We start from the raw sequence: 27686 nt of genomic DNA on the forward strand, positions 1-27686 counted from the left end.
GGACTCAGTACTACGGTGCCTTCACCAGCACCAAGGCTGAGGGACTCAGTACTACGGTGCCTTCACCAGCACCAAGGCTGAGGGACTCAGTACTACGGTGCCTTCACCAGCACCAAGGCTGAGGGACTCAGTACTACGGTGCCTTCACCAGCACCAAGGCTGAGGGACTCAGTACTACGGTGCCTTCACCAGCACCAAGGCTGAGGGACTCAGTACTACGGTGCCTTCACCAGCACCAAGGCTGAGGGACTCAGTACTACGGTGCCTTCACCAGCACCAAGGCTGAGGGACTCAGTACTACGGTGCCTTCACCAGCACCAAGGCTGAGGGACTCAGTACTACGGTGCCTTCACCAACACCAAGGCTGAGGGACTCAGTACTACGGTGCCTTCACCAGCACCAAGGCTGAGGGACTCAGTACTACGGTGCCTTCACCAGCACCAAGGCTGAGGGACTCAGTACTACGGTGCCTTCACCAGCACCAAGGCTGAGGGACTCAGTACTACGGTGCCTTCACCAGCACCAAGGCTGAGGGACTCAGTACTACGGTGCCTTCACCAGCACCAAGGCTGAGGGACTCAGTACTACGGTGCCTTCACCAGCACCAAGGCTGAGGGACTCAGTACTACGGTGCCTTCACCAGCACCAAGGCTGAGGGACTCAGTACTACGGTGCCTTCACCAGCACCAAGGCTGAGGGACTCAGTACTACGGTGCCTTCACCAGCACCAAGGCTGAGGGACTCAGTACTACGGTGCCTTCACCAGCACCAAGGCTGAGGGACTCAGTACTACGGTGCCTTCACCAGCACCAAGGCTGAGGGACTCAGTACTACGGTGCCTTCACCAGCACCAAGGCTGAGGGACTCAGTACTACGGTGCCTTCACCAGCACCAAGGCTGAGGGACTCAGTACTACGGTGCCTTCACCAGCACCAAGGCTGAGGGACTCAGTACTACGGTGCCTTCACCAGCACCAAGGCTGAGGGACTCAGTACTACGGTGCCTTCACCAGCACCAAGGCTGAGGGACTCAGTACTACGGTGCCTTCACCAGCACCAAGGCTGAGGGACTCAGTACTACGGTGCCTTCACCAGCACCAAGGCTGAGGGACTCAGTACTACGGTGCCTTCACCAGCACCAAGGCTGAGGGACTCAGTACTACGGTGCCTTCACCAGCACCAAGGCTGAGGGACTCAGTACTACGGTGCCTTCACCAGCACCAAGGCTGAGGGACTCAGTACTACGGTGCCTTCACCAGCACCAAGGCTGAGGGACTCAGTACTACGGTGCCTTCACCAGCACCAAGGCTGAGGGACTCAGTACTACGGTGCCTTCACCAGCACCAAGGCTGAGGGACTCAGTACTACGGTGCCTTCACCAGCACCAAGGCTGAGGGACTCAGTACTACGGTGCCTTCACCAGCACCAAGGCTGAGGGACTCAGTACTACGGTGCCTTCACCAGCACCAAGGCTGAGGGACTCAGTACTACGGTGCCTTCACCAGCACCAAGGCTGAGGGACTCAGTACTACGGTGCCTTCACCAGCACCAAGGCTGAGGGACTCAGTACTACGGTGCCTTCACCAGCACCAAGGCTGAGGGACTCAGTACTACGGTGCCTTCACCAGCACCAAGGCTGAGGGACTCAGTACTACGGTGCCTTCACCAGCACCAAGGCTGAGGGACTCAGTACTACAGTGCCCTTCACCAGCACCAAGGCTGAGGGACTCAGTACTACAGTGCCCTTCACCAGCACCAAGGCTGAGGGACTCAGTACTACGGTGCCTTCACCAGCACCAAGGCTGAGGGACTCAGTACTACGGTGCCTTCACCAGCACCAAGGCTGAGGGACTCAGTACTACGGTGCCTTCACCAGCACCAAGGCTGAGGGACTCAGTACTACGGTGCCTTCACCAGCACCAAGGCTGAGGGACTCAGTACTACGGTGCCTTCACCAGCACCAAGGCTGAGGGACTCAGTACTACGGTGCCTTCACCAGCACCAAGGCTGAGGGACTCAGTACTACGGTGCCTTCACCAGCACCAAGGCTGAGGGACTCAGTACTACGGTGCCTTCACCAGCACCAAGGCTGAGGGACTCAGTACTACGGTGCCCTTCACCAACACCAAGGCTGAGGGACTCAGTACTACGGTGCCTTCACCAACACCAAGGCTGAGGGACTCAGTACTACGGTGCCTTCACCAACACCAAGGCTGAGGGACTCAGTACTACGGTGCCCTTCACCAACACCAAGGCTGAGGGACTCAGTACTACGGTGCCTTCACCAGCACCAAGGCTGAGGGACTCAGTACTACAGTGCCCTTCACCAACACCAAGGCTGAGGGACTCAGTACTACAGTGCCCTTCACCAGCACCAAGGCTGAGGGACTCAGTACTACAGTGCCCTTCACCAGCACCAAGGCTGAGGGACTCAGTACTACGGTGCCTTCACCAGCACCAAGGCTGAGGGACTCAGTACTACGGTGCCTTCACCAGCACCAAGGCTGAGGGACTCAGTACTACGGTGCCTTCACCAACACCAAGGCTGAGGGACTCAGTACTACGGTGCCTTCACCAGCACCAAGGCTGAGGGACTCAGTACTACGGTGCCTTCACCAGCACCAAGGCTGAGGGACTCAGTACTACGGTGCCTTCACCAGCACCAAGGCTGAGGGACTCAGTACTACAGTGCCCTTCACCAGCACCAAGGCTGAGGGACTCAGTACTACGGTGCCTTCACCAGCACCAAGGCTGAGGGACTCAGTACTACAGTGCCCTTCACCAGCACCAAGGCTGAGGGACTCAGTACTACGGTGCCTTCACCAACACCAAGGCTGAGGGACTCAGTACTACGGTGCCTTCACCAACACCAAGGCTGAGGGACTCAGTACTACGGTGCCTTCACCAGCACCAAGGCTGAGGGACTCAGTACTACGGTGCCTTCACCAACACCAAGGCTGAGGGACTCAGTACCAGCCACACAAGGCTGAGGGACTCAGTACTACGGTGCCTTCACCAGCACCAAGGCTGAGGGACTCAGTACTACGGTGCCTTCACCAGCACCAAGGCTGAGGGACTCAGTACTACGGTGCCTTCACCAGCACCAAGGCTGAGGGACTCAGTACTACGGTGCCTTCACCAGCACCAAGGCTGAGGGACTCAGTACTACGGTGCCTTCACCAGCACCAAGGCTGAGGGACTCAGTACTACGGTGCCTTCACCAGCACCAAGGCTGAGGGACTCAGTACTACAGTGCCTTCACCAGCACCAAGGCTGAGGGACTCAGTACTACGGTGCCTTTCACCAGCACCAAGGCTGAGGGACTCAGTACTACGGTGCCTTCATCAGCACCAAGGCTGAGGGACTCAGTACTACAGTGCCCTTCACCAGCACCAAGGCTGAGGGACTCAGTACTACGGTGCCTTCACCAGCACCAAGGCTGAGGGACTCAGTACTACGGTGCCTTCACCAGCACCAAGGCTGAGGGACTCAGTACTACGGTGCCTTCACCAGCACCAAGGCTGAGGGACTCAGTACTACGGTGCCTTCACCAGCACCAAGGCTGAGGGACTCAGTACTACGGTGCCTTCACCAGCACCAAGGCTGAGGGACTCAGTACTACGGTGCCTTCACCAGCACCAAGGCTGAGGGACTCAGTACTACGGTGCCTTCACCAACACCAAGGCTGAGGGACTCAGTACTACGGTGCCTTCACCAGCACCAAGGCTGAGGGACTCAGTACTACGGTGCCTTCACCAGCACCAAGGCTGAGGGACTCAGTACTACGGTGCCCTTCACCAGCACCAAGGCTGAGGGACTCAGTACTACGGTGCCTTCACCAGCACCAAGGCTGAGGGACTCAGTACTACAGTGCCCTTCACCAACACCAAGGCTGAGGGACTCAGTACTACGGTGCCTTCACCAGCACCAAGGCTGAGGGACTCAGTACTCCCCTGCCCTTCACCACCACCAAGGCTGAGGGACTCAGTACTACGGTGCCTTCACCAGCACCAAGGCTGAGGGACTCAGTACTACGGTGCCCTTCACCAACACCAAGGCTGAGGGACTCAGTACTACGGTGCCCTTCACCAGCACCAAGGCTGAGGGACTCAGTACTACGGTGCCTTCACCAACACCAAGGCTGAGGGACTCAGTACTACGGTGCCCTGCACCAACACCAAGGCTGAGGGACTCAGTACTACGGTGCCTTCACCAACACCAAGGCTGAGGGACTCAGTACTACGGTGCCTTCACCAGCACCAAGGCTGAGGGACTCAGTACTACGGTGCCTTCACCAACACCAAGGCTGAGGGACTCAGTACTACGGTGCCTTCACCAGCACCAAGGCTGAGGGACTCAGTACTACAGTGCCCTTCACCAGCACCAAGGCTGAGGGACTCAGTACTACAGTGCCCTTCACCAGCACCAAGGCTGAGGGACTCAGTACTACGGTGCCCTTCACCAACACCAAGGCTGAGGGACTCAGTACTACGGTGCCCTTCACCAACACCAAGGCTGAGGGACTCAGTACTACGGTGCCCTTCACCAACACCAAGGCTGAGGGACTCAGTACTACGGTGCCCTTCACCAACACCAAGGCTGAGGGACTCAGTACTACGGTGCCCTTCACCAACACCAAGGCTGAGGGACTCAGTACTACGGTGCCTTCACCAGCACCAAGGCTGAGGGACTCAGTACTACGGTGCCTTCACCAGCACCAAGGCTGAGGGACTCAGTACTACGGTGCCTTCACCAACACCAAGGCTGAGGGACTCAGTACTACGGTGCCTTCACCAACACCAAGGCTGAGGGACTCAGTACTACGGTGCCCTTCACCAGCACCAAGGCTGAGGGACTCAGTACTACGGTGCCTTCACCAGCACCAAGGCTGAGGGACTCAGTACTACGGTGCCCTTCACCAACACCAAGGCTGAGGGACTCAGTACTACGGTGCCCTTCACCAACACCAAGGCTGAGGGACTCAGTACTACGGTGCCCTTCACCAACACCAAGGCTGAGGGACTCAGTACTACGGTGCCCTTCACCAACACCAAGGCTGAGGGACTCAGTACTACGGTGCCTTCACCAACACCAAGGCTGAGGGACTCAGTACTACGGTGCCCTGCACCAACACCAAGGCTGAGGGACTCAGTACTACGGTGCCTTCACCAACACCAAGGCTGAGGGACTCAGTACTACGGTGCCCTGCACCAACACCAAGGCTGAGGGACTCAGTACTACGGTGCCTTCACCAGCACCAAGGCTGAGGGACTCAGTACTACAGTGCCTTCACCAACCAAGGCTGAGGGACTCAGTACTACGGTGCCTTCACCAACACCAAGGCTGAGGGACTCAGTACTACGGTGCCTTCATCAGCACCAAGGCTGAGAGACTCAGTACTACAGTGCGCTTCACCAGCACCAAGAGGGAGGGACTCAGTACTACAGTGCCCACCAGCACCAAGGCTTCACCAGCACCAAGGCTGAGGGACTCAGTACTACGGTGCCTTCACCAACACCAAGGCTGAGGGACTCAGTACTACGGTGCCCTTCACCAACACCAAGGCTGAGGGACTCAGTACTACGGTGCCTTCACCAGCACCAAGGCTGAGGGACTCAGTACTACGCTGGCTGAGGGACTCAGTACTACAGTGCCCTTCACCAACACCAAGGCTGAGGGACTCAGTACTACAGTGCCCTTCACCAACACCAAGGCTGAGGGACTCAGTACTACGGTGCCCTTCACCAACACCAAGGCTGAGGGACTCAGTACTACGGTGCCTTCACCAGCACCAAGGCTGAGGGACTCAGTACTACGGTGCCCTTCACCAACACCAAGGCTGAGGGACTCAGTACTACGGTGCCCTTCACCAACACCAAGGCTGAGGGACTCAGTACTACGGTGCCCTTCACCAACACCAAGGCTGAGGGACTCAGTACTACGGTGCCCTTCACCAACACCAAGGCTGAGGGACTCAGTACTACGGTGCCTTCACCAGCACCAAGGCTGAGGGACTCAGTACTACGGTGCCCTTCACCAACACCAAGGCTGAGGGACTCAGTACTACGGTGCCTTCACCAGCACCAAGGCTGAGGGACTCAGTACTACGGTGCCTTCACCAACACCAAGGCTGAGGGACTCAGTACTACGGTGCCCTTCACCAACACCAAGGCTGAGGGACTCAGTACTACATCTTGTGTCTATAATTTTAAATTCTTCCTATTATCACCATGAATTTGCATTGATAAGACCAGTACATGTTAAAACTTCTACAGATAATAAAATGCATATGTTGAAGGAGGGGTGTTAATGTTGCAGTTTAAAAACTATAGTGTAAAGCATCCTTCTGGCAAGACAGTGATGTTAATAATAATTATAATGTTGCACATGTGTCTCATCGTTCATCTTGGTGCTGCTAGAAAGATATTTCTCTTTTACAAAATATTGTAGACAATCTCAGATACATATTTTCATCAGTTAGTTGTATTCGGGAATATCAGAAATGCAGTCACAAATTATGATGCAAATGATTTAGAAAAGCGACACTTGTGTAATATTTGGTAATCATTATTGTGGAAACGTTTCGCCAGCCAGTGGCTTCTTCAGTCCTGTACAGAAAAGAACGGTGGACGATGCAGAAGAATACGAGGTAATCACTCCCTCAGCCTGGAGTCGATGTGTTCAAACCGTCAGTCTTGAAGGGCTGAACACATTGACTCCTGGCTGAGGGACTGATTACCTCATGCTCCTCATCTTCCACCTTTCTTCTCTGTATCAATATTATTTACGACGCTGCCGACTGCTTATGTAAGCAGGGCAACCTAGCACTTATTGCAATGATGGAAGTAAACAAAGCATTTATTAGCCTAAGACACGATAGCTTTATGTTCAAACTGTCTGACCTTCCCGAATACAATTTCCAAATAATAGTTGCATTATCTCCACCTTTAACTGTAGAAAAGTATATTCATTCGCTCATTCAGCTGGAGTACGAATGGATTCTTATCTGAGCCATATTTTCTTCAATATCTGTGGTCATGACGTACGTCCCCAAACCTGAGTACAGGGACACCATCAGTACACAATTTGTTGATGACGTAATACATGTTGTAACCTGTATCCCTGCTGGCAAAAACAGCAGACAAATGATGGTAATTGAGAAGATGTACGTTGAGCTGAGAAGAACTCTGAGAAGTACGTTGAGCTGATAAGAACTCTGAGAAGTACGTTGAGCTGAGAGGGAAGGGAGAATCATCACCATCCACGAAAAATTACAAATTATCACCGTTGATGTAACCCTGAGTCTCTAGAAAACAATGGTGAAATTACCGCCAGAGGGATTCTTATTACTATCGTTTGTTTTTGGTTTAATTCATTTTAAACGCTAAACCCATTTGGGTCACTCAACACAAGACGTGTGAAGGATCGATCCTTTCTCTGCAGAGCTGGAGACAAACCTGTTCCTATCTGAATTCACCTATATGTTCCTCCTCTTACTATCAAAAGAGCTAATATGATCCAGGGCTAAGGAATTAACAGGTTATTGCCTTCCACATCACACTATAAACCAACACACTGAAACCACAGTCCAGAACACGACCCTCAGGTTTATCTCGGACACTCGCTTGAGAGAGTTCTTTTGGGGATCTCATGTTCTGAACGGGATCGACACAGTCACTATCAAAATCGACAGATTCAAGAAGCACTAGCTGTATGGCATAAATGACCTCTACTTACTTGAAGGAGAAAACCCATCCCATTCGATCAACACCACATGCTCACTTGTCCTGTTTCCTGACGAACCTTACCTAACCTAACCCAATACAATATAATCCGTGAAACCCTTTACAGATCCCATAGGATGACCTTGCAACAAAGAGTATCATAAGGATGGCTGCCCAAGGACACAGAAACAAAATGAGATATCTACCAGAAGATGATGTAGACTGGACAATACCTAAACCAGAGACAACACCTAAACAGAGAGACAGCTGGTCATAACAGTTTTGACGGAGCCCAAATGACGAGCATATTCAGCAGTTAACATTGTTGATATTTAAAAATATAGACAAATACCTTCAAAACATCTTTCAGCTCATGCACTCAGTGGTTATGATACTTTGGCATCTTACTGTGGCATAGAAAAACTAAGCCTGTCAATGTTCATGAAGCAAGAAGTTAGTAAAAAAAAAAGTCTAAAAGAGTCTTCAACAGACACAAAATATACTATTAACGAAGCATCAGCCCTGATTGAAGTTTGATATGTCCAGAAATGTGAGGCTGGGAAAAAACTCTGATTTCCAATACAATGTTTGGCTCTCAGTAATAGGAGGAATAGGTGCATGTCTCTGAGGCATTTACTGAAAATTGTGATGAAGACCCATTTTCAGGAAGTGCATATACATGAGGATTTTCAGATCAAGAGTCTCTGTGGTGTCCTTTACTTCACGATGTTCAGGCTACACTACGAGAGGTCAAGAATAGCTGTAGCCGCAGTGGATCAGATTTTGCTGCACCTCCACATCATTTAGACGTAGAGGTGCAGCCGCTTCTCTTACTCTGTGATTTGCAAATGTTGAGGATCTAATGGTTTTAACTATAAAAAAGGGCTATTTGTGAGATGCAAAGAAATGCCTTATGATATTGATTATGAATATGATGGAGACTATGATATTAGGGAAGAGTTAATAAATTCTTAGGGGGGGGGGAAATATTAGGATGTTACGAAAAAGCTTTTAGCAACTAATGTGAAACTCCACATTGAAAAATAATTGGCTGATGATCACGGAATATGAGTAAAAATATATGTATATTTTAGAACTATAAATATTTAGGTATTTTCCATTTGTTGGTAAAAGCAAATGCTGCTAGATACCTCTGCTTCATGATATATAAGATTGTATGGAGTCATCATACCAGCATTCCTCTAAACATGCAAACACAGCTGTGAACTGCATTTACCTAAGTAAATATTGTATGAAATGAAGCTGATTAAAATACTCAGTCCGCCAAAATTTATTATTGATCGGCTATCACCTTGGCAGCCTTTATTGTTTTCTCAAAATCCTCGGTTATTTATAACTCTACACATCTCAGAGGTTCAACGTCAGCAAAAAACAATAATGAACCGTCAAATTCGTCAATCAAGTAGACTACTTTAACTTGTGCCACCCATAACATGGCCATCACGGTGATCAGACTGGAAATACCATAGTTAAGTAAACACACATGAATATGTGTTATTCCAAGATTGCTAAATGCCCTATGAATCAGGGTTAAGGCAAAACAAATTGATCTGCAATATAAAAATTTGTGTTTGTTTGCAGGATCCAGGAGACTTAATATTTAGGAACATTTGGGGCTCGTATAATAGAGCATTTAATCCTAAGTATCTGCAGTGAATCTTCGTGGAAAAATTTAAATGCAAAACAATACAAAAACATGCAAAATGAAATACCTTAATCAAATCCACAAGTATTAATATACAAAGAAAAAATGTAGATAAACTGAGACCCATTAAATAGACGTTGATGTCTCTCGTGGTTATGTCATGAGGCTACAAAAGTGGCCACCTGAGATCCATTAAACAGAAGCTGATATCTCTCGTGGTTATACCATGAGGCTACAAAAGTGGCCACCTGAGATCCATTAAACAGAAGCTGATATCTCTCGTGGTTATACCATGAGGCTACAAAAGCGCCTACTGGACACTTAGTATGTTTTCAAAATCCTTTCAATCCCTTGATTATGTAGGCTATGACATAAATGTTAACTTGCTAGTTCTCATCAAGATAAATAACCCTATGGCTTCCACTTAATTAAGCTTATAGATGCATAAATGAAGCCTGATGAGAACGTATTGACTGACTGGGGCTCAATATATGATTTTAGAACTGAATGAAATAATTTGTTATGTAGTGAAATATAATTTTAGTACTTTTCCTGAACTCCTTCATTGATTACGAGTCTCAAACAATAATATTGCAACAATATTATTATACAATACATGATAAACGAAGAGTATTTGCTTCTCAATACTGATACATAATATGAAAGATACAGCATGAAAATAGTAATTAATAAAATCAATTAAACGTTATTTTGTAACATCATTAATTTAAGCCTGTAAATTATATCATAAATGAACAGGAGAAAATATATTGGTTGCATGTTTCTCCTTGCCTAACAACAATAATTTTCATTTCATTTTTTATGATCTTCGAGCACTGTGTATGTACAACAAACGAACAAAAATACGAATAACATCAAAGAAAGAACATAGTTTTAAGTCTGGACTTCAGGAACTTATTTTAAAACATGATTTAAAAATATATATATAATTTTAAGCACTATATAAAGATGCTTGCTTTTGAAAGCAGTATTTTAACTTACCGCCGAGATCAGAACATCCACAAAGAGGTATTTCACCGCCTTCACAAAAGTTGATAAAAATCATGCAGGAGTGAGATGACATAAAGCAAAATAATACAGTAATAAAACAGTATCTAAACTTACATGTAATAAAAACAAAGTGCAATACATTACAATACAGGATATTGAGTCTAACATATTAAAATTTAATAAATTGTATTCATTCATATATATATATATATATATATAAGTTATGCAAATATAAGAACATAAGAACATAAGAATGTAGGAACACTGCAGAAGGCCTACTGGCCCATACGAGGCAGGTCCTTATCAAAACGATCTCTACCTAAAGCCACCCAAGAAATAACTCCCGTTCCCAATGACGCAAACTAAGCGATACAGGATGCGAAACAACCACGGGGGGAGTAGAATGATAGCTCTAGGACTTTTATGTTGCAATCAACACATCATCATAAGCTTGCAAAATTGCAGAAAAGAGGAGGATGTCCAAGAAAGTAAGTTCCCACAAGACCGTCTTCAATGGAGTGAGTGAGGGAGGGAGAGAGAGAGTGAGTGAGTGAGGGAGGGAGAGAGTGAGGGAGGGAGAGAGTGAGTGAGGGAGGGAGAGAGTAGGGTACAAGAACTGCTCCCAGGCACAACAGTGCCCACAACCAGAAGGATAAATTTTATAGCATTAGAGAAATCCCGCAAGCAATGATATTGTTATAGTCTGAACGAAGTTAACGTGGCAATAAAAAAATTGGTCATTTTCCGCTATGACATCAATAGCTTTACATACATGAACATATTGTCAATGAAATAGAAGTCACTGGCAATTATAAGTAGCCTCCCATGGGACAACATGTGGAGAAATTTTCTACAAGGAAGGGGTTATCGGCCCCCCCCCTTCAGCCCTTCAGCCCTTCAGCCCTTCAGCCCTGAGAGGCCCAGCCCTCTCAGAAGGGGGCAAGCATCTTGTTTGCTTCCACATCAAGTAATTACAAGCAATGTTTAGCCAGTGTGTATCATTCACGGGTCATGTGACTCCTTGCAAGAGACCAGTGTTGCAAATAGTGTAGTTTAGTGAGAGACAATCAATCTCTTACCTTAGCAGGACAATTAAGGAAAATCCTGCACCCACTTTATTAACATGTTAAAGAGAGCGTAAATTGTTGTCTTTGCCCAGATAACAAGAATCAAACATTTTCCATTGCTTCATGGTGGAAGTTTGGCAAGCAGGGAAAATATTCTCTAACAGCTTTTCCTTTGTAGCTGGGGGCATGCGAGGTACGGTGAAGGGCGTTATAGCTCTGATGACTTTTAACTCTGCCAGGGGAGACATTTTTACTAAGACTTAACGCTTTGTCTCGTCTGTTAAGTTCACTGTGGAGAAAGAGGTAGGCTATAAACTTCTATTCGTAGATGTGTTTATACACCGGGTTGATAGAAAGTTAAAGTTTACAGTATATAGGAAGGTTACCAATATGTGTTCATACATTCACTACTATTCCAATCATGAGACTAGAGTCAAAAGGAGTGTATTTCTTTCTACATTTCTGAGTGTCTATAGAGTGTGCAATCCGGAGTTTCTAGATGAAGAAATTAGGAAAATATTTGACATTGGCATGAAACTGTGGTATCCTAAGATGTTTGTGGAATCTGCCTTGCTGGCATCTAAGAAACCTTATAGAACAGAACCAAGACATTTTGAACTTATTGTAGAACAGAATCCAGCCATTTTTAACTGACACTGTCGATATCATTAATGGAAAGGATGCATCTGATGAGCGTCAAGAATTGCACTGATATTTAGTTGGAGATTAGTGAGTTTTAGAGGTAAGTCATCACGCTCTTCCAGGTTCATTCTGTTCCTCTGTTTAGTCAGAATTACATTTGCATTGTTAACACCAGTTTCAGTCATGTATGAACATGGGAAAACAAATAAAAATGGCTCAATTACTGCACAAAGTAGGGGATATTTAGCACAATATTTACATTTCTCCAAATAGTCACTTAAGCTGTTGCTTCTGAACATTATTTTTCCTTCGAGATCCATAGTCATATCGATGAGTTCTTCCTGCAGTTAAGAGTCAATGTCTGCATTTTGTACTCCTAAATCAATACGAATGCAGTCAGTCGTGTGAATTTTCTCCAGGTCTCAAAGCGTACTTTAAAGTCATCGTTCAATTGTTCATGGTGTGTTGTGTATATCTCCAGATCACCATCTGAAATGTTTCCACTTTCTTCCAACTGCCCTTAATTTGAAAAATGCTGAAAATCTCTTCTTACCAGTGAAGCTTCAAAAAGGCATAACATGACTTGGAAACCTACTAGAAATGTCCGGGCCTAAATTATCGTTCCCTGAAGGCGTTTCTGTATTTCCTTAATTTTTGATGAAATTAATTAATTTTAGATGAATGGTTCTCTAACCATTCATCTACAATCGATTTTTAATTTATTTTAGGGTCGATTTTTAATTTATTATTTTAGGGTCGATTTTTAATTTATTATTTTAAGGTCTAAAAATATTCAAGATCATTATTTTTTCTTATCAGAGTGAACACTTTTAAGGTAGTTTGTCATCTTCGAAGGTTTTAAGGCATCATTACGAAAAGTCTTTTCACATAATAGGCACATAGGCATTGATTTATTAGTAAAGGAAGTTATGAATCCAAATTTTAAATATTCTTGTGAATTATGTCGGCACTTCTTGGTATTAGCAGCTGCCATTATGGGTGTCAGAATGCTGAATTTATAGTAAATGCAGAACAATCACTTTTATGGCACCACTACTATCACAATGGGTTTTGAGAATGTACTGGGTGAGGGTGCACGCCCAGTACGGGAAGTGAACAGAAATACTACAGGTACGTACATCCTTCCTGGAGCAGGAGAGATGAGAGAGACAAGGCGGAGAATGAAAGGTCACAGATACACAAAGCAAAACACGTCACCAGACATTTACTTAATTTCTTTTATCCCGTGCCATTTATTGACCCCATCGATAGTCCCATCGACCCTTAGGGGTCGATATTGAATAACCACCTACACCTGTCAAATGTGCTAGCCTGATGCACCTGCCAAGTGTGTTAGCCTTGTCGCACCTGCCAAATGTGTTAGACTAGCTGCACCTGGCAAGTGTGCTAGCATTGATGCATCAACCAAATGTGCTAGTCTGGCTGCGCCTGGCAAGTGTGCTAGTCTGGTTGCACCTGGCAAGTGTGCTAGCCTGGCTGCACCTGGCAAGTGTGTTAGCCAGATTGCACTTGTCAGATGTGCTAAACTATCTTCACCTACCAAATTTACTAGCCAAACTGCACTTCCAGGGGGTGCTAGCCTGTTATACCAGTCAAATATTCTAACCTGCTGCGCCTGAGAAGTGCTCTAGCTTGGTTTCACTTATAGTTATTTGCGTGTAAACAAACTCAGTGTGTAATAACACGGTGTTGTTCACTAATGTATCAGTAACCAACATCTATGTTGATAAACAGGGCCTTCTGCTTCTTGGAGGAATATAATTGAATAAAACAAGAGTTTGCTTACATTAAAGGAGTTACTAATTCAATCCACTTGGTATGGTAGACATTTGGTCAAGTCTCCTTTCACGTGTACATCTTATAGTAAATAAATATGTTTGAGTTAATAGACTGATATGAGTCTCATCCTGGAGATGAATACCTAAAGACCTTCAACGGAAATAAATCACGTTGCCAATGATTCTTATTTAACGGTGGGTGATTAACCTTCCTGAGTCAGCGTTCTGATGGAAGTCTTCTCCTGTCTCGCCAACTTAAGCCTCAGTATAACAGGCTCTACATCAGCAAGAAAATATCAGTCAAAGTTCTACATAACCAACCAATTATACGTTTAGCAAATTGTGTGATGTCACTTCTTGGGGAAAAATTGGTGAATATTGAAAGTTGATTTGTGCATAATTGATAAATACAAGCATTCCAGTACACTAAACACGTAGGGGGTCACACAACCTCTGGTGCAACACATAAAATAATCACAATCATTACTTATAAATCAATTAATTATTTTCAGAAAGAATTATACTCTCAAGCTATATATATATATTTTTGTTTCGACTTTTACATTATTTTGGCCAATAAAAATGTATACTTTATGCAGATCGTGCAAATCACAAACAAATTACAAATACTCGTAAGTGTAAATTTCTAATACCAGTAATAGTACAAACTTTAATAATAAGAGAGGAATAAAATTTTCTGAAAACTTAGAGATAAGCAAAGATTCCCAAAAGTAAGAAAGGAAGCAAAGGGACTTTACATATGTGAGAGAGAGAAAATAATAATTTAAATTATTTATTAGTTTATTTAACAGTTCCATTTGAGAGAAGAGACTGCACTAAAACACTTGTCTTTTAAAGCCCCATTGTACTTCGGGAGCTAATCAAGATTTTTTTGATCAAAGATAACTAAGGCGGATTAGAGCTCTCATAAAATAATTGCAAAGATAATCATTACAAAAATTGTTGCAATATTTTAATACTTTATATCCAAATATAATAATCCAAAAATGTGGCAAAACAAAATTACTATTATATTTCCTAGAAAATAGATGCAATATCAAAATAAATGTGACTGACATTGTTTATAATTTACACAGTAAAAGAGTCTTGGCAAAATATGTCAAAAATATCATTCAACTAAGTTTAAAAAATGCAAATCTTATGAAAATTTTTGGGCAAAACAGAAGTGTTGAAGTTGCAGAGAATGAGAGGACTTACCCCAGGTACGACAGGTCATCAATGAGGCTGCTGCAAGTCCAGCCAGGGAGAGAACGAGGAGAAAACATTGAGAAAGACCACACAGAGAAGGGACAGTCAAGAGTAAGTCTATTAAGGGGCACGTAAGTTACTACATCTTATAATAATATGCTCATTTTTCCATTATAATCTATCTTGTCCATAATTACTATCGCATTTGCTTTGTCTGTTTCCTAAGGTGAAGTCTAGAATCTTTCCTTAATTTATGGTATAACTTAACAAATCTTTGATGACAATTGTGTTGTTGTTGACATTTGTGCTCAGACCTCTGCAGCACAATTGTCCTCAAAGATTTGTTAAGTTAGACCATGAATTAAGGAAAGATTCTTGACTTCATCTTACGAAACACACAAAGCAAATGCGATAGTAATTATGGACAAGGTAGATTATAGTAGAGAAATGAGTATGTTATAAGAAGATGTGGTAACTTAGGTGGCTGTTAACAAGGAAGGGAGGGAGCAACGTAGCTACACACGGAACATACATCACCAAACCTCTGGCACAGATAAGGCAAAATCCTTTAACATATACTAGGCCAATCCTTTAGAATTTATGATCAAACCTTTTTATGTGGGCAGAGTAATTACTGTTTCAAATGAGATCATATATTCCAAAAGATATTAAACCCATCAGGAAAACAAACAAAAAAAAAATTCCTTGCATCCTCCCCAAAAATTATGGGATTCTTAATAGTATGAAAATATTAAAAAAATTAAATTTTAAAAAGATCATCTTAAATACTATAATACCCTGTAATGCCCCAACATACCCACATATATAACAACAACAAAAACTCTTTGAAATACTGCTTTTAGAAATTTTGAGTAACATAATCAACTTAGAGGAAATTTATTCAGAAAACACACTTGAATTTTGCCATTCCATGCAAATACTGAACCTCCATCGTGAGATATCAAATTTATAAATCACGTGATGGTCCCATGCTCCTTATATAACAAAATTATAGCAAGCTATAGTAATTTCTCTCTTATTTATATAACTACATGCTTAAAGGTGTCAGAATTATTTTAAACTTTAGTAGTTTTATCTTACTGTTTAGAAGAAAATTATTTCCTAATTGAAAGTTGAAATGTTTTCTCCCTTTCTCTCGTACACTTAAGTAAATGAATAAAGAATTTCTGAAGTTAAATTTAGACTCATCTGATTAGAGAAAGACGTCAACATTTTTGATTCAGAATTCGGCAGAGCCTTCGTTACTGTAGTTATGAATTTTCGCTTTTATTTTCTAGAGGAAGATTTATTGGGGCTCTAAAAAAATCTATATTATAATACCACATTTTTGAGAATTCTGAATAAGAGAGACATTGCTGTAACATAGATAAATAACCTGAGAACTGGTAAAAGCAATAAGCTGTGAAAAAGATAAGTTACATGTAACATCTGAGCCCATTTAAAAGACTCTTCTTACAATAAATTAAAATGAAAACACTCCTCCATGTCACTAAAGAACTTCATACCTATCCACTGTAGACATTTTAGCCGCTTTCTCTGGCAGAGTTAATGTTAGTGTCTCTACTTACCAAAACGATTTTCTTAAAAACATCTAAAGCAAGCAATCAATTATGTCTCCTGGCAAAGTCTCTCAAGATATTGCTTTCATTAAATACCGCATTCATCTGGTCAATTCATTATTGTCTATCTCCCCACCAGAAGCTCTTAAACACCCTCATATTTCTTTATTTTCATGTGACAAGCAATTATATTCATGAAGAAATTTAGTTTCTATTTGTTTTATTTAATATTTTTTGCAATAAATAATGCACACGCACACAAACATAGGGGATCAGAAACGTAGAGGTCTAGGATGATGAAGGTGGTACTGGAAAACCTCATGTACCAACACGTTAGGGACACTACCAGAGAGAAAGGAGAAAACGAACCAGCAAAACCGGACCAAGTATTCACCCTGAGTAGTGCAGATGTTTAGGACATGACATACGAAAGACCTCTCGGGGCCAATGACCACGTGGTTCTGGGCATCGAATACATAGTAGAGTTACAACTGGAGAGGGAAGCAGGAAGAGCAGGACGAATGAAGCCAAATTACAAGAGAGGGGACTACACAGGCATAAAGAATCTCCTGCACGGGGTTCAGTGGGACAGAGAACTCACAAGGATGTTAGTAACTGAGATGATGGAATATGGGATAACAATATGCCAGGAAGTTGAGAAGTGGTTTGTACCCAAGGGTAACAGAAATAATGAGAAGGCCAAGATGAGCTCTTGATTCACCCAAAGGTGTAGAGAGATCAAAACCAAGTGTGCTAGAGAATGGAAGAAGTATAGAAGGCAATGGACCCAGAAGAATAAGGAGAGCAGTCGCAGAGCCAGAAATGAAGAAGCACAGGTAAGAAGTGAGGCCCAACGACAACACAAAGATGATATAGCAGTGAAAGCCAAATCTGACCCAAAGCTATTGTACAACCACATCAGGAGGAAAACAACAGTCAAGGACCAGGTAATCAAGCTAAGGAAAGAAGTCAACATGACTCACGAAATCGTAATTTTTTTTAAGGAAGGAAGGAGAGGAGATCACAAGTAACGACCGTGAAGTACGTGAGGATCTCAACTTCGCATTCAAAAAAGTGTTCACAGAGGAGACAGAAGGAACTCGAGAAAGAGGGAGAGGCGGAATGCACCATCAAGTGATGGACCTAATACATACAACCAAGGAAGAAGAGAAGAGGCTGCTAAGCGAGCTATATACTTCAAAGGCGATGGGGCCTGATAACATCTCTCCATAGGTCCTGAGAGAAGGAACGGAGGTGCTATGTGTGTCATTAACAATAATCTTCAACACATCAATCGAAACTGGACGACTACCTGAGGTATGTAAGACAGCAAATGAAGTCCCAATTTAAAAAAAAGAGATAGACAGGAAGCATTAAACTACAAACCAGTGTCACCTACATGTATTGCATGTAAAGTCATGGACAAGATTATCAGAAGAGCGGTGGAGCACCTAGAAAGGAATGAGCTTATTAATGACAGCCAGTACAGTTTCAGGGTCAGAGAATCCTGTGACAGAAACCTGCTGGAGTTCTATGACAGGGTGACAGCAGTAAGACAAGAGTGAAAGGGGTGGGTAGATTGCATTTTTCTGGACTTTATGAAGGCGTTTGACACTGTTCCACACGAGAGATTAATGCAGAAGCTGGAGGACCAGGCAGTCATAACAGGGAAGGCTCTGTAATGGATCAGGGAATACGTGTCAGGAAGACAACAGCAAGTCATGGTACATATCGAAGTGTCCGAGTGGGCGCCTGTGACGAGTGGGGTTCCATAAGGGCTTAGTCCCAGGACGGGTGCTGTTTCTGGTATTTGTGAACGACATGACGGAAGGAATCTGGACAGGCTGCAGGCTTGGCTCCTAGAGTTCCACCCCACCAAGTGGAAAGTCATGAAGATTGGGGAAGTGCAAAGAAGAACGCAGACAGAGTACAGTTTAGGGGCCAGAAGCTACAAACCTCAATCAAAGAAAAGGATCTTGAGGTGAGTATAATACCGAGCACATCTCCTGAGGTGCACATCAATCTAATAACTGCTACGGCATATGGGCGCCTAGCAAACCTAGGAGTAGCATTCCAACATCTCAGTAAAGAGTCGTTCTAGATTCTGTACATTATGTACGACAGGCCCATATTGGAGTATGCAACACCACTTAAGAATCCACACCTGGCCAAGCACATCAGGAAATTAGATAAAGTGCAAAGGTGTGCAACAAGACTAGTTCCGAAGCTAATGGGCATGTCCAACGGAAATCAAACTGACAACATTGGAAAACAGGAAGGATAGGGAGGACATGATAACGACGTATAAAATACTGAGACGAATCGACAAGGAAGACAAAGACACGTTGTTCTAGAGACTGGACTTAGCAACGAAGGGTCACAATTGGAAGATGAAGACTAGGATGAATCATAGGGATGTTAGGAAGTATTTCTTCAGTCACAGAGTTGTCAGGAAGTAGAAGAGCCTGATGTAGTGGAGGCAGGATCCATACATAGCTTTAAGAAGAGGTATGATAAAGCTCACGGAGTGGAAAGAGTGACTGGGTTGCGGCCAGTTGAAGAGGCAGAGCCAGGAGCTGTGACTCGATTCCTGCAACCACAACTAGGTGAGTACACACACACACACACAAACACACACACACACACATATATACACACACACACATAAACACACGCACACGTACACACACACACACACACACACACACACACACACACACACACACACACACACACACACACACACACACACACACACACACACACACACACACACACACACACACACACTCCAGGAAATCAGAACAGGGGGGCACACCAGCAGGTGAAGAAGCTGCTATGCGAACTTGACACCTCAAAGGCGGTGGGACCAGACAACATCTCTCCGTGGGTCCTTAAAGAGGGAGCAGAGATATTGTGTGAGCCATTAACAAAGATCTTCAACACATCATTTGAAACTGGGGAACTCCCTGAGGTATGGAAAATGGCAAATGTAGTCCCAATTTTTAAAAAGGGAGACAGACATGAGGCACTAAACTACAGACCTGTATCACTAACGTGTATAGTATGCAAGGTCATGGAGAAGATCATCAGGAGGAGAGTGGTGGGGCACCTGGAAAGAAACAAGTGTATAATTGACAACCAGCACGGTTTCAGGGAAGGAAAATCCTGTGTCACAAACCTACTAGAGTTTTATGACAAGGTGACAGAAGTAAGACAAGAGAGAGAGGGGTGGATCGACTGCATATTTTTGGACTGCAAGAAGGCCTTCGACACAGTTCCTCACAAGAGGTTACTGCAAAAGCTAGTGGATCAGGCACACATAACAGGAAAGGCACTGCAATGGATCAGAGAATACCTGACAGGGAGGCAACAACGAGTCATGGTACGCGACGAGGTGTCAGAGTGGGCGCCTGTGACAAGCGGGGTTCCACAGGGGTCAGTCCTAGGACCTGTGCTGTTCTTGGTATATGTGAACGACATAACGGAAGGGATAGACTCAGAAGTGTCCTTGTTTGCAGATGATGCGAAGTTAATGAGAAGAATCAAATCGGATGAGGATCAGGCAGGACTACAAAGAGACCTGGACAGGCTACAAGCCTGGTCCAGCAACTGGCTCCTTGAATTTAACCCTGCCAAATGCAAAGTCATGAAGATTGGGGAAGGGCAAAGAAGACCGCAGACACAATATAGTTTAGATGGCCAAAGACTGCAAACCTCACTCAAGGAAAAAGATCTGGGGGTGAGCATAACACCGAGCATATCTCCTGAGGCGCACATCACTCAGATAACTGCTGCAGCATACGGGCGCCTGGCAAACCTACGGATTGCGTTCCGATACCTCAGTAAGGATTCGTTTAAGACTCTGTATACCATTTACGTCAGGCCCATACTGGAGTATGCAGCACCAGTTTGGAATCCACACCTAGTCAAGCACGTCAAGAAATTAGAGAAAGTGCAAAGGTTTGCAACAAGACTAGTCCCAGAGCTACGGGGATTGTCCTACGAAGAGAGGTTGAGGGAAATCGGCCTGACGACAGTGGAGGACAGGAGGGTCAGGGGAGACATGATAACGACATATAAAATACTGTGCAGAATAGACAAGGTGGGCCAAGACGGGATGTTCCAGAGAAGGGACACAGACACAAGAGGTCACAATTGGAAGTTGAAGACTCAGATGAATCAAAGGGATGTTAGGAAGTATTTCTTCAGTCATAGTGTAGTCAGGCTGTGGAATAGCCTAGAAAGTGACGTAGTGGAGGCGAGAACCATACATAGTTTTAAGGTGAGGTATGATAGAGCTCATGGGGCAGGGAGAGAGAGGACCTAGTAGCAATCAGCGAAGAGGCAGGGCCAGGAGCTGTGACTCGACCCCTGAAACCACAAATAGGTGAGTACAAATAGGTGAGTACACACACACATTCTCACATATAAAGACTGATGTGGAGAAATTTTCTCCAGGAGGGGGGTATCAGCCCCCTTCAGCCCCTTTCAGCCCCTTTCAGCCCTGAGGGGCCAAGCCCTCTCAGAAGGGCCAAGCATCTTGTTTACTGCTACAACAGGTAATTGATCCCACATGCAGTACGAGTATGCGTGGTCGAGCGACCGCCGCTCCTTGCAAGACTCCAGTGTTGCAAAGTGTAATTTAATAAAAGACAGTCCATCTCTTACCTTAGCAGGACAATTAAGGAAAATCCTGTTCCCACTTTATTACCATGGTAAAGATAGTGTACATTGTTGTCTATGCTTGAGACAGCAAGAATCAAACATTCTGCTTTGCTTCATGGAGGAAGTGGCAGGGAAGAAAAAGTACTAGGTCAGCTTTTCCTTTATGTGCTAGGAGCAGTGACGGCGTGGGGTGTTGTGAGGTCAGATTACTTTTGACTCTACTGAGAGTCACATTGATGCCAGGATAACCAGCAAAGAACTCTGATCCGTGCGTTAGTGTGAGCAAAGTGTCTCACAAAACACGATAAACAATTACAGAGAAGTGTGATCAACTTCTTAGTGATATTGTGTGAACAATTGTTGATGAACAGTGTAACAACAAGTGTTGCGATTCAACAGAGTGTAGTGCGACATTCTTTAAAGAACACTATTCTTCAATCAACTCAACGGATATCCGGGCATAACTACGGGTCAAATATATATACCCAGGTAAGTGTTCTAACTTGTGATGTACTACTATTTACTGCGCAGTTGAGTCAAAGTTACGAGTTAGTCACTTATCATAAACCCCTGTGATAAGCAGACTTTTGAGTCCACACAAGTAAGTTTGTCAGCAATCAGTGAATGAAATATGCTGACATAATACCCCCTAGGGGTAATTTATAATCTTACAAAATATAATTCATTTCAGCCGGTTGAAAAATGATCAAGACAGCTACTCAAGACCTCGTCTGCAGGGGCGGCGGTGTAGACGATTTGCTGTCTTTTATCAGCTAAGTATTCCCTATATTTAAACAAACTTATCTGGTAAAACATTTCTCAACAACTCACACACACAAACACACACACGTTTACACCCACACATTCTTACATATAAAGACTCACACACACTCTCTACCCCCCACATCCTCCCCCACTTATCTCCCACTCCTTCCCCTGATCCTCCCTCTCTCTCTCACCCTCCTCCCCCTCCTCTCCCTCTTTTCCCCCTCTCCCTCTCTCATTCTCTGTACCCCTTTGCCTCTCCCTCCTCTTCTCTCCCATATTCCCCTCTCATTCCCCCTCCCCACCCATCTCTCATTTCGCCACTGTCTCCAGCTTCCTCCTCTCCCTTACTCTGCCCCCACACACTCGGACAAACACACCACAAAACAAACACACAGAATTAATAAGCTTTTCATTCAGTGGCAACCAAAAACCAAAAAAAAAGAAAAATAATAATAAAATGGGTTGGCAGAGAGCAGGAAGGAAAACCAGGGGACTGGAGGATGAGTCTACAAAAGAAGACTGGGTAGCAGAGCACATGAAGAGGGAACATGAGTGGGGAAAGAAGCTAGAAGAGCTAAGCATGAGAATGGAGGAGAGGATAGATGCAGAAAGAAAGAAGTGGGAGATGGAAATCACAGCAGCAGAGACTAAGATACAGAGATTAGAAGAGGAACTGAAAAATTTGAAACAGCCTAAAGATTTAAAGAACAATTTTGGAATGACATCAGAGACTGCTACCTCAGGAGTGAAAATTTATGCAGAGGCCTATCAGACCATCATGGAGCCCGAGAAAAAGAGATAATCACATCAGGATCAATCGAGGGGACTGTCGAAAATGAAAGAACTACGCTATACATGGAGGCTCTAACAGACCACAGCAGAGCCCAGGGAAAGCTGAGAAGGAAAAATGACAGACCACTGGGCCCAAGGACAACAGATAGTGAAGAAACTGAAGAAAGGAAAGCTGCAGTGGAGGCAACTACATCGAATCAGGGGATACATAGGGATATGCAGTGGGAGGATGAGTGAGAGAGGTCAGTCTTTGTTTATGGGCTCCAGGAATCGAAAGTATCATAAAAGCAATAGAAGATTACATGATCCAGCAGGCAAATTTTTGGAGAAGAGGGTGGTTTGCAAGAAGAACCTGGCCAATCAAAGTGACTTTCAAGGTAGAATCGACTTTGAACAGGATCATGCACGAGAAAGCAAGACTAAGGGACATGCCAGTGTATCAGAAGGTGTATCTCGACCACGACAGAACACAAGAAGAAAGGCAGAAATTGAAAGAGATGGTACAAAGACGAAAGGAGGAGAGGTGAAGATGGACAGGAGAACCCAGATTCTGGAGGAAGATCAAATAAAGCCTCCCTCACAACCACCTACATAAACCCCCAACCAGGACAACCCCAATGCAACCAAACATTCTAACCCAAAACACACATGCCATATCCAATGCCCCCACCAACCCATTACAAACTCCACCCTCGCAGCAACCACCTATAGCTTCTTCTCAGGTCTCCCAACTCCAATGTACTCCCCGCAGAACACAGTTTTTGAAAAGAAGTTGAAGGTTTGGTAAACAGATGCAGACGGAATAACAAATAAGTGCAATGAGTGGCATGAAAGAATCAAAGAGACATCCCCAGTCACAATAGCACTCACAGAAACAAAACTCGCCAGGATGACAACAGATGCAATCTCTCCACCTGGATATCAAATCCTCAGGAAAGATAGAGGGAGGAGAAGGGAGGAAAGGAGTTGCACTGCTCATTAAAAACCAATGGGATTTGAGGAAATGGAACGAATGGACACAATGTGCGAAAGGGGCTACTTAGTATGAACAATCCAGTCTGAGGGCCATAAGGTGGTAATTGCAGTAATGTATAACCCGCCACAGAACTGCAGGAGGCCAAGAGAAGAATATTACGAAAGAAACATAGAAATGGTTGACACACTAGCCGAGGTGGCCAGAAGAGCTAATGTGGGTGGGGAGCGAGGTTACAAATTACCTGGAGTATACCTGGGGAGAGTTCCGGGGGTCAACGCCCCCGTGGCCCGGTCTGTGGCCAGGCCTCATTGTGGATCAGGGCCTGATCAACCAGGCTGTTACTGCTGGATGCATGCAATCCAACGTACGAGCCACAGCCCGGCTGGTCAGGTACCGACTTTAGGTGCTTGTCCAGTGCCTGCTTGAAGACAGCCAGGGATGATTTCAGTCACAAGGAGATTGACTGGGAAAACCTGAAGCCTCATCGGGCTCCCAAAACATGGAGGGCCAAGATGATGGATGTAGTACTGGAAAACCTCATGCATCAACATGTTAGAGACACTACCAGAGAGAGAGTAGGTTAGGATGATCCAGCAAGACTGGACCTTGTATTCACCTTGAGTAGTTCGGACATCGACGATATCACGTATGAAAGGCCCCTCGGAGCTAGTGATCAAGTGGTTCTGTGATATGATTACATAGTTGAGCTACAAGTGGAGAGAGCAGCAGGAATAGGATGGGAAACACCAAACTACAAAAGGGAGGACTACACAGGCATGAGGAATTTCCTGCAAAATGTTCACTGGGAGAGAGAACTGGCAGGAAAACCAGTAAAAGAAATGATGTAGTATGTGAGAACGAAATACAAGGAGGCAGAGGAGAGGTTTGTTCCCAAGGGTTACAATAATATATAAATACTGCTCGTGAGGCTAGTACACCAAACAGGGATGAGAATGAAATTAGCTTAGAAGCTCCCACACCTCCGTATGCCCTCGGATGGCGGTCCAACAGCTAGCTGTGTGCTGGCTGCACCATTCTTGTAGGGTTGGGTGGTCCTGTGGTTTAAAGCGTCATGTGGTTCTCGCTTACCATGAGGCAGGCCAGTACAACATGGGTTCGAATCCTTGGCTAGCGCAGTGTTGTTATTGATCAATACCACTCGTTCATGGTTACAATAATATATATATATATATATATATATATATATATATATATATATATATATATATATATATATATATATATATATATATATATATATATATATATATATCGAGACGAGAACTCATGAGCCAATATTATCATCACCTTATTAAGCAGTTAGACAAAAGCATATTATTGGAAAGCTTAACTTGTAGTTACAAAAAGATCTAATAAGATAAAGAACTTAAACAATACAGTTTGAAAATGTCGTCTATAAGAAAGAATAATAATTGAACAACGAAGATCGGTGCAACAGCACATGAGTTAAGTGAAAATAATTTACAATATGATCTATTGTCCATTAAAAAAATGAATTATATTTTAGGAGTGTAAAGATGGCACATCTTACAACTCTATGATCGCAACATTGCAATTTCTTATCAATATTTACTTCTGATAGGACACACAAAACATTATGCACATTACAGAAAATGCATTAAAACCACACCAATGAAAAATTCATGCATTCTTCTTTACCTTGAAGTGTTTGGCAGGATAACTACTGATAACTGCTGATAACTGCTGATAACTGCTGATAACTTCTGATAACTGCTGATAACTGCTGATAACTGCTCTTTACTATAACTTTCCTAGCACTGATAGTTCGATAACTTACTGATGACTATTTAACATTGTGTTTGTCTGGCCGTGTTGATAATAATTTACAAATAATTACCCAACATTATGCTCTATCTGGCAGTGACGACATGATAACTTACTGATAACTGCTGATAACTACTGATAACTGCTGATAACTGCTGATAACTGCTGATAACTACTGATAACTGCTGATAACTACTGATAACTACTGATAACTACTGATAACTGCTGATAACTACTGATAACTGCTGATAACTACTGATAACTGCTGATAACTGCTGATAACTGCTGATAACTACTGATAACTGCTGATAACTGCTGATAACTGCTGATAACTACTGATAACTACTGATAACTGCTGATAACTGCTGATAACTTACTGATAACTACTGATAACTACTGATAACTACTGATAACTTACTGATAACTACTGATAACTACTGATAACTACTGATAACTTACTGATAACTACTGATAACTACTGAAAACTACTGATAACTTACTGATAACTACTGATAACAGCTGATAACTGCTGATAACTGCTGATAACTGCTGATAACTGCTGATAACTGCTGATAACTACTGATAACTGCTGATAACTTACTGATAACTACTGATAACTACTGATAACTACTGATAACTTACTGATAACTACTGATAACAGCTGATAACTGCTGATAACTACTGATAACTGCTGATAACTGCTGATAACTGCTGATAACTACTGATAACTGCTGATAACTATAGATAACTTACTGATAACTGCTGATAACTGCTGATAACTACTGATAACTTACTGATAACTACTGATAACTACTGATAACTACTGATAACTTACTGATAACTACTGATAACAGCTGATAACTGCTGATAACTACTGATAACTGCTGATAACTGCTGATAACTGCTGATAACTACTGATAACTACTGATAACTGCTGATAACTACTGATAACTGCTGATAACTACTGATAACTGCTGATAACTGCTGATAACTACTGATAACTGCTGATAACTACTGATAACTGCTGATAACTACTGATAACAACTGATAACTGCTGATAACTATAGATAACTTACTGATAACTGCTGATAACTACTGATAACTGCTGATAACTGCTGATAACTACTGATAACTGCTGATAACTACTGATAACTGCTGATAACTACTGATAACAACTGATAACTGCTGATAACTATAGATAACTTACTGATAACTGCTGATAACTACTGATAACTGCTGATAACTGCTGATAACTACTGATAACTACTGATAACTGCTGATAACTACTGATAACTGCTGATAACTGCTGATAACTACTGATAACTACTGATAACTGCTGATAACTACTGATAACAACTGATAACTGCTGATAACTATAGATAACTTACTGATAACTGCTGATAACTACTGATAACTGCTGATAACTGCTGATAACTACTGATAACTACTGATAACTGCTGATAACTATAGATAACTAACTGATAACTGCTGATAACTACTGATAACTGCTGATAACTATAGATAACTTACTGATAACTGCTGATAACTACTGATAACTACTGATAACTGCTGATAACTACTGATAACTACTGATAACTGCTGATAACTATAGATAACTTACTGATAACTGCTGATAACTTACTGATAACTGCTGATAACTATAGATAACTTACTGATAACTTCTGATAACTACTGATAACTGCTGATAACTATAGATAACTTACTGATAACTGTTGATAACTACTGATAACTGCTGATAACTATAGATAACTTACTGATAACTGCTGATAACTACTGATAACTGCTGATAACTATAGATAACTTACTGATAACTGTTGATAACTACTGATAACTGCTGATAACTATAGATAACTTATTGATAACTGCTGATAACTACTGATAACTGCTGATAACTATAGATAACTTACTGATAACTGCTGATAACTACTGATAACTGCTGATAACTGTAGATAACTTAC

The 27686-nt window shown here is 43.4% G+C and overlaps 1 protein-coding gene across 1 annotated transcript in view; it reads right to left on the reverse strand.

Moving 5' to 3' along the window:
* LOC128696898 (protein unc-80 homolog) overlaps positions 1–27686 on the reverse strand; it is a 1079316-nt gene that overhangs the window by 526731 nt on the left and 524899 nt on the right. The window contains exon 20 of the mRNA XM_070095999.1: positions 15127–15156. Coding sequence (XP_069952100.1) covers positions 15127–15156 — 30 coding nt within the window. The remainder of the gene's footprint in view (positions 1–15126; positions 15157–27686) is intronic.

This window comes from Cherax quadricarinatus, chromosome 52 (genome assembly GCF_038502225.1).
Source record: "Cherax quadricarinatus isolate ZL_2023a chromosome 52, ASM3850222v1, whole genome shotgun sequence".
Taxonomy (NCBI): domain Eukaryota; kingdom Metazoa; phylum Arthropoda; class Malacostraca; order Decapoda; family Parastacidae; genus Cherax; species Cherax quadricarinatus.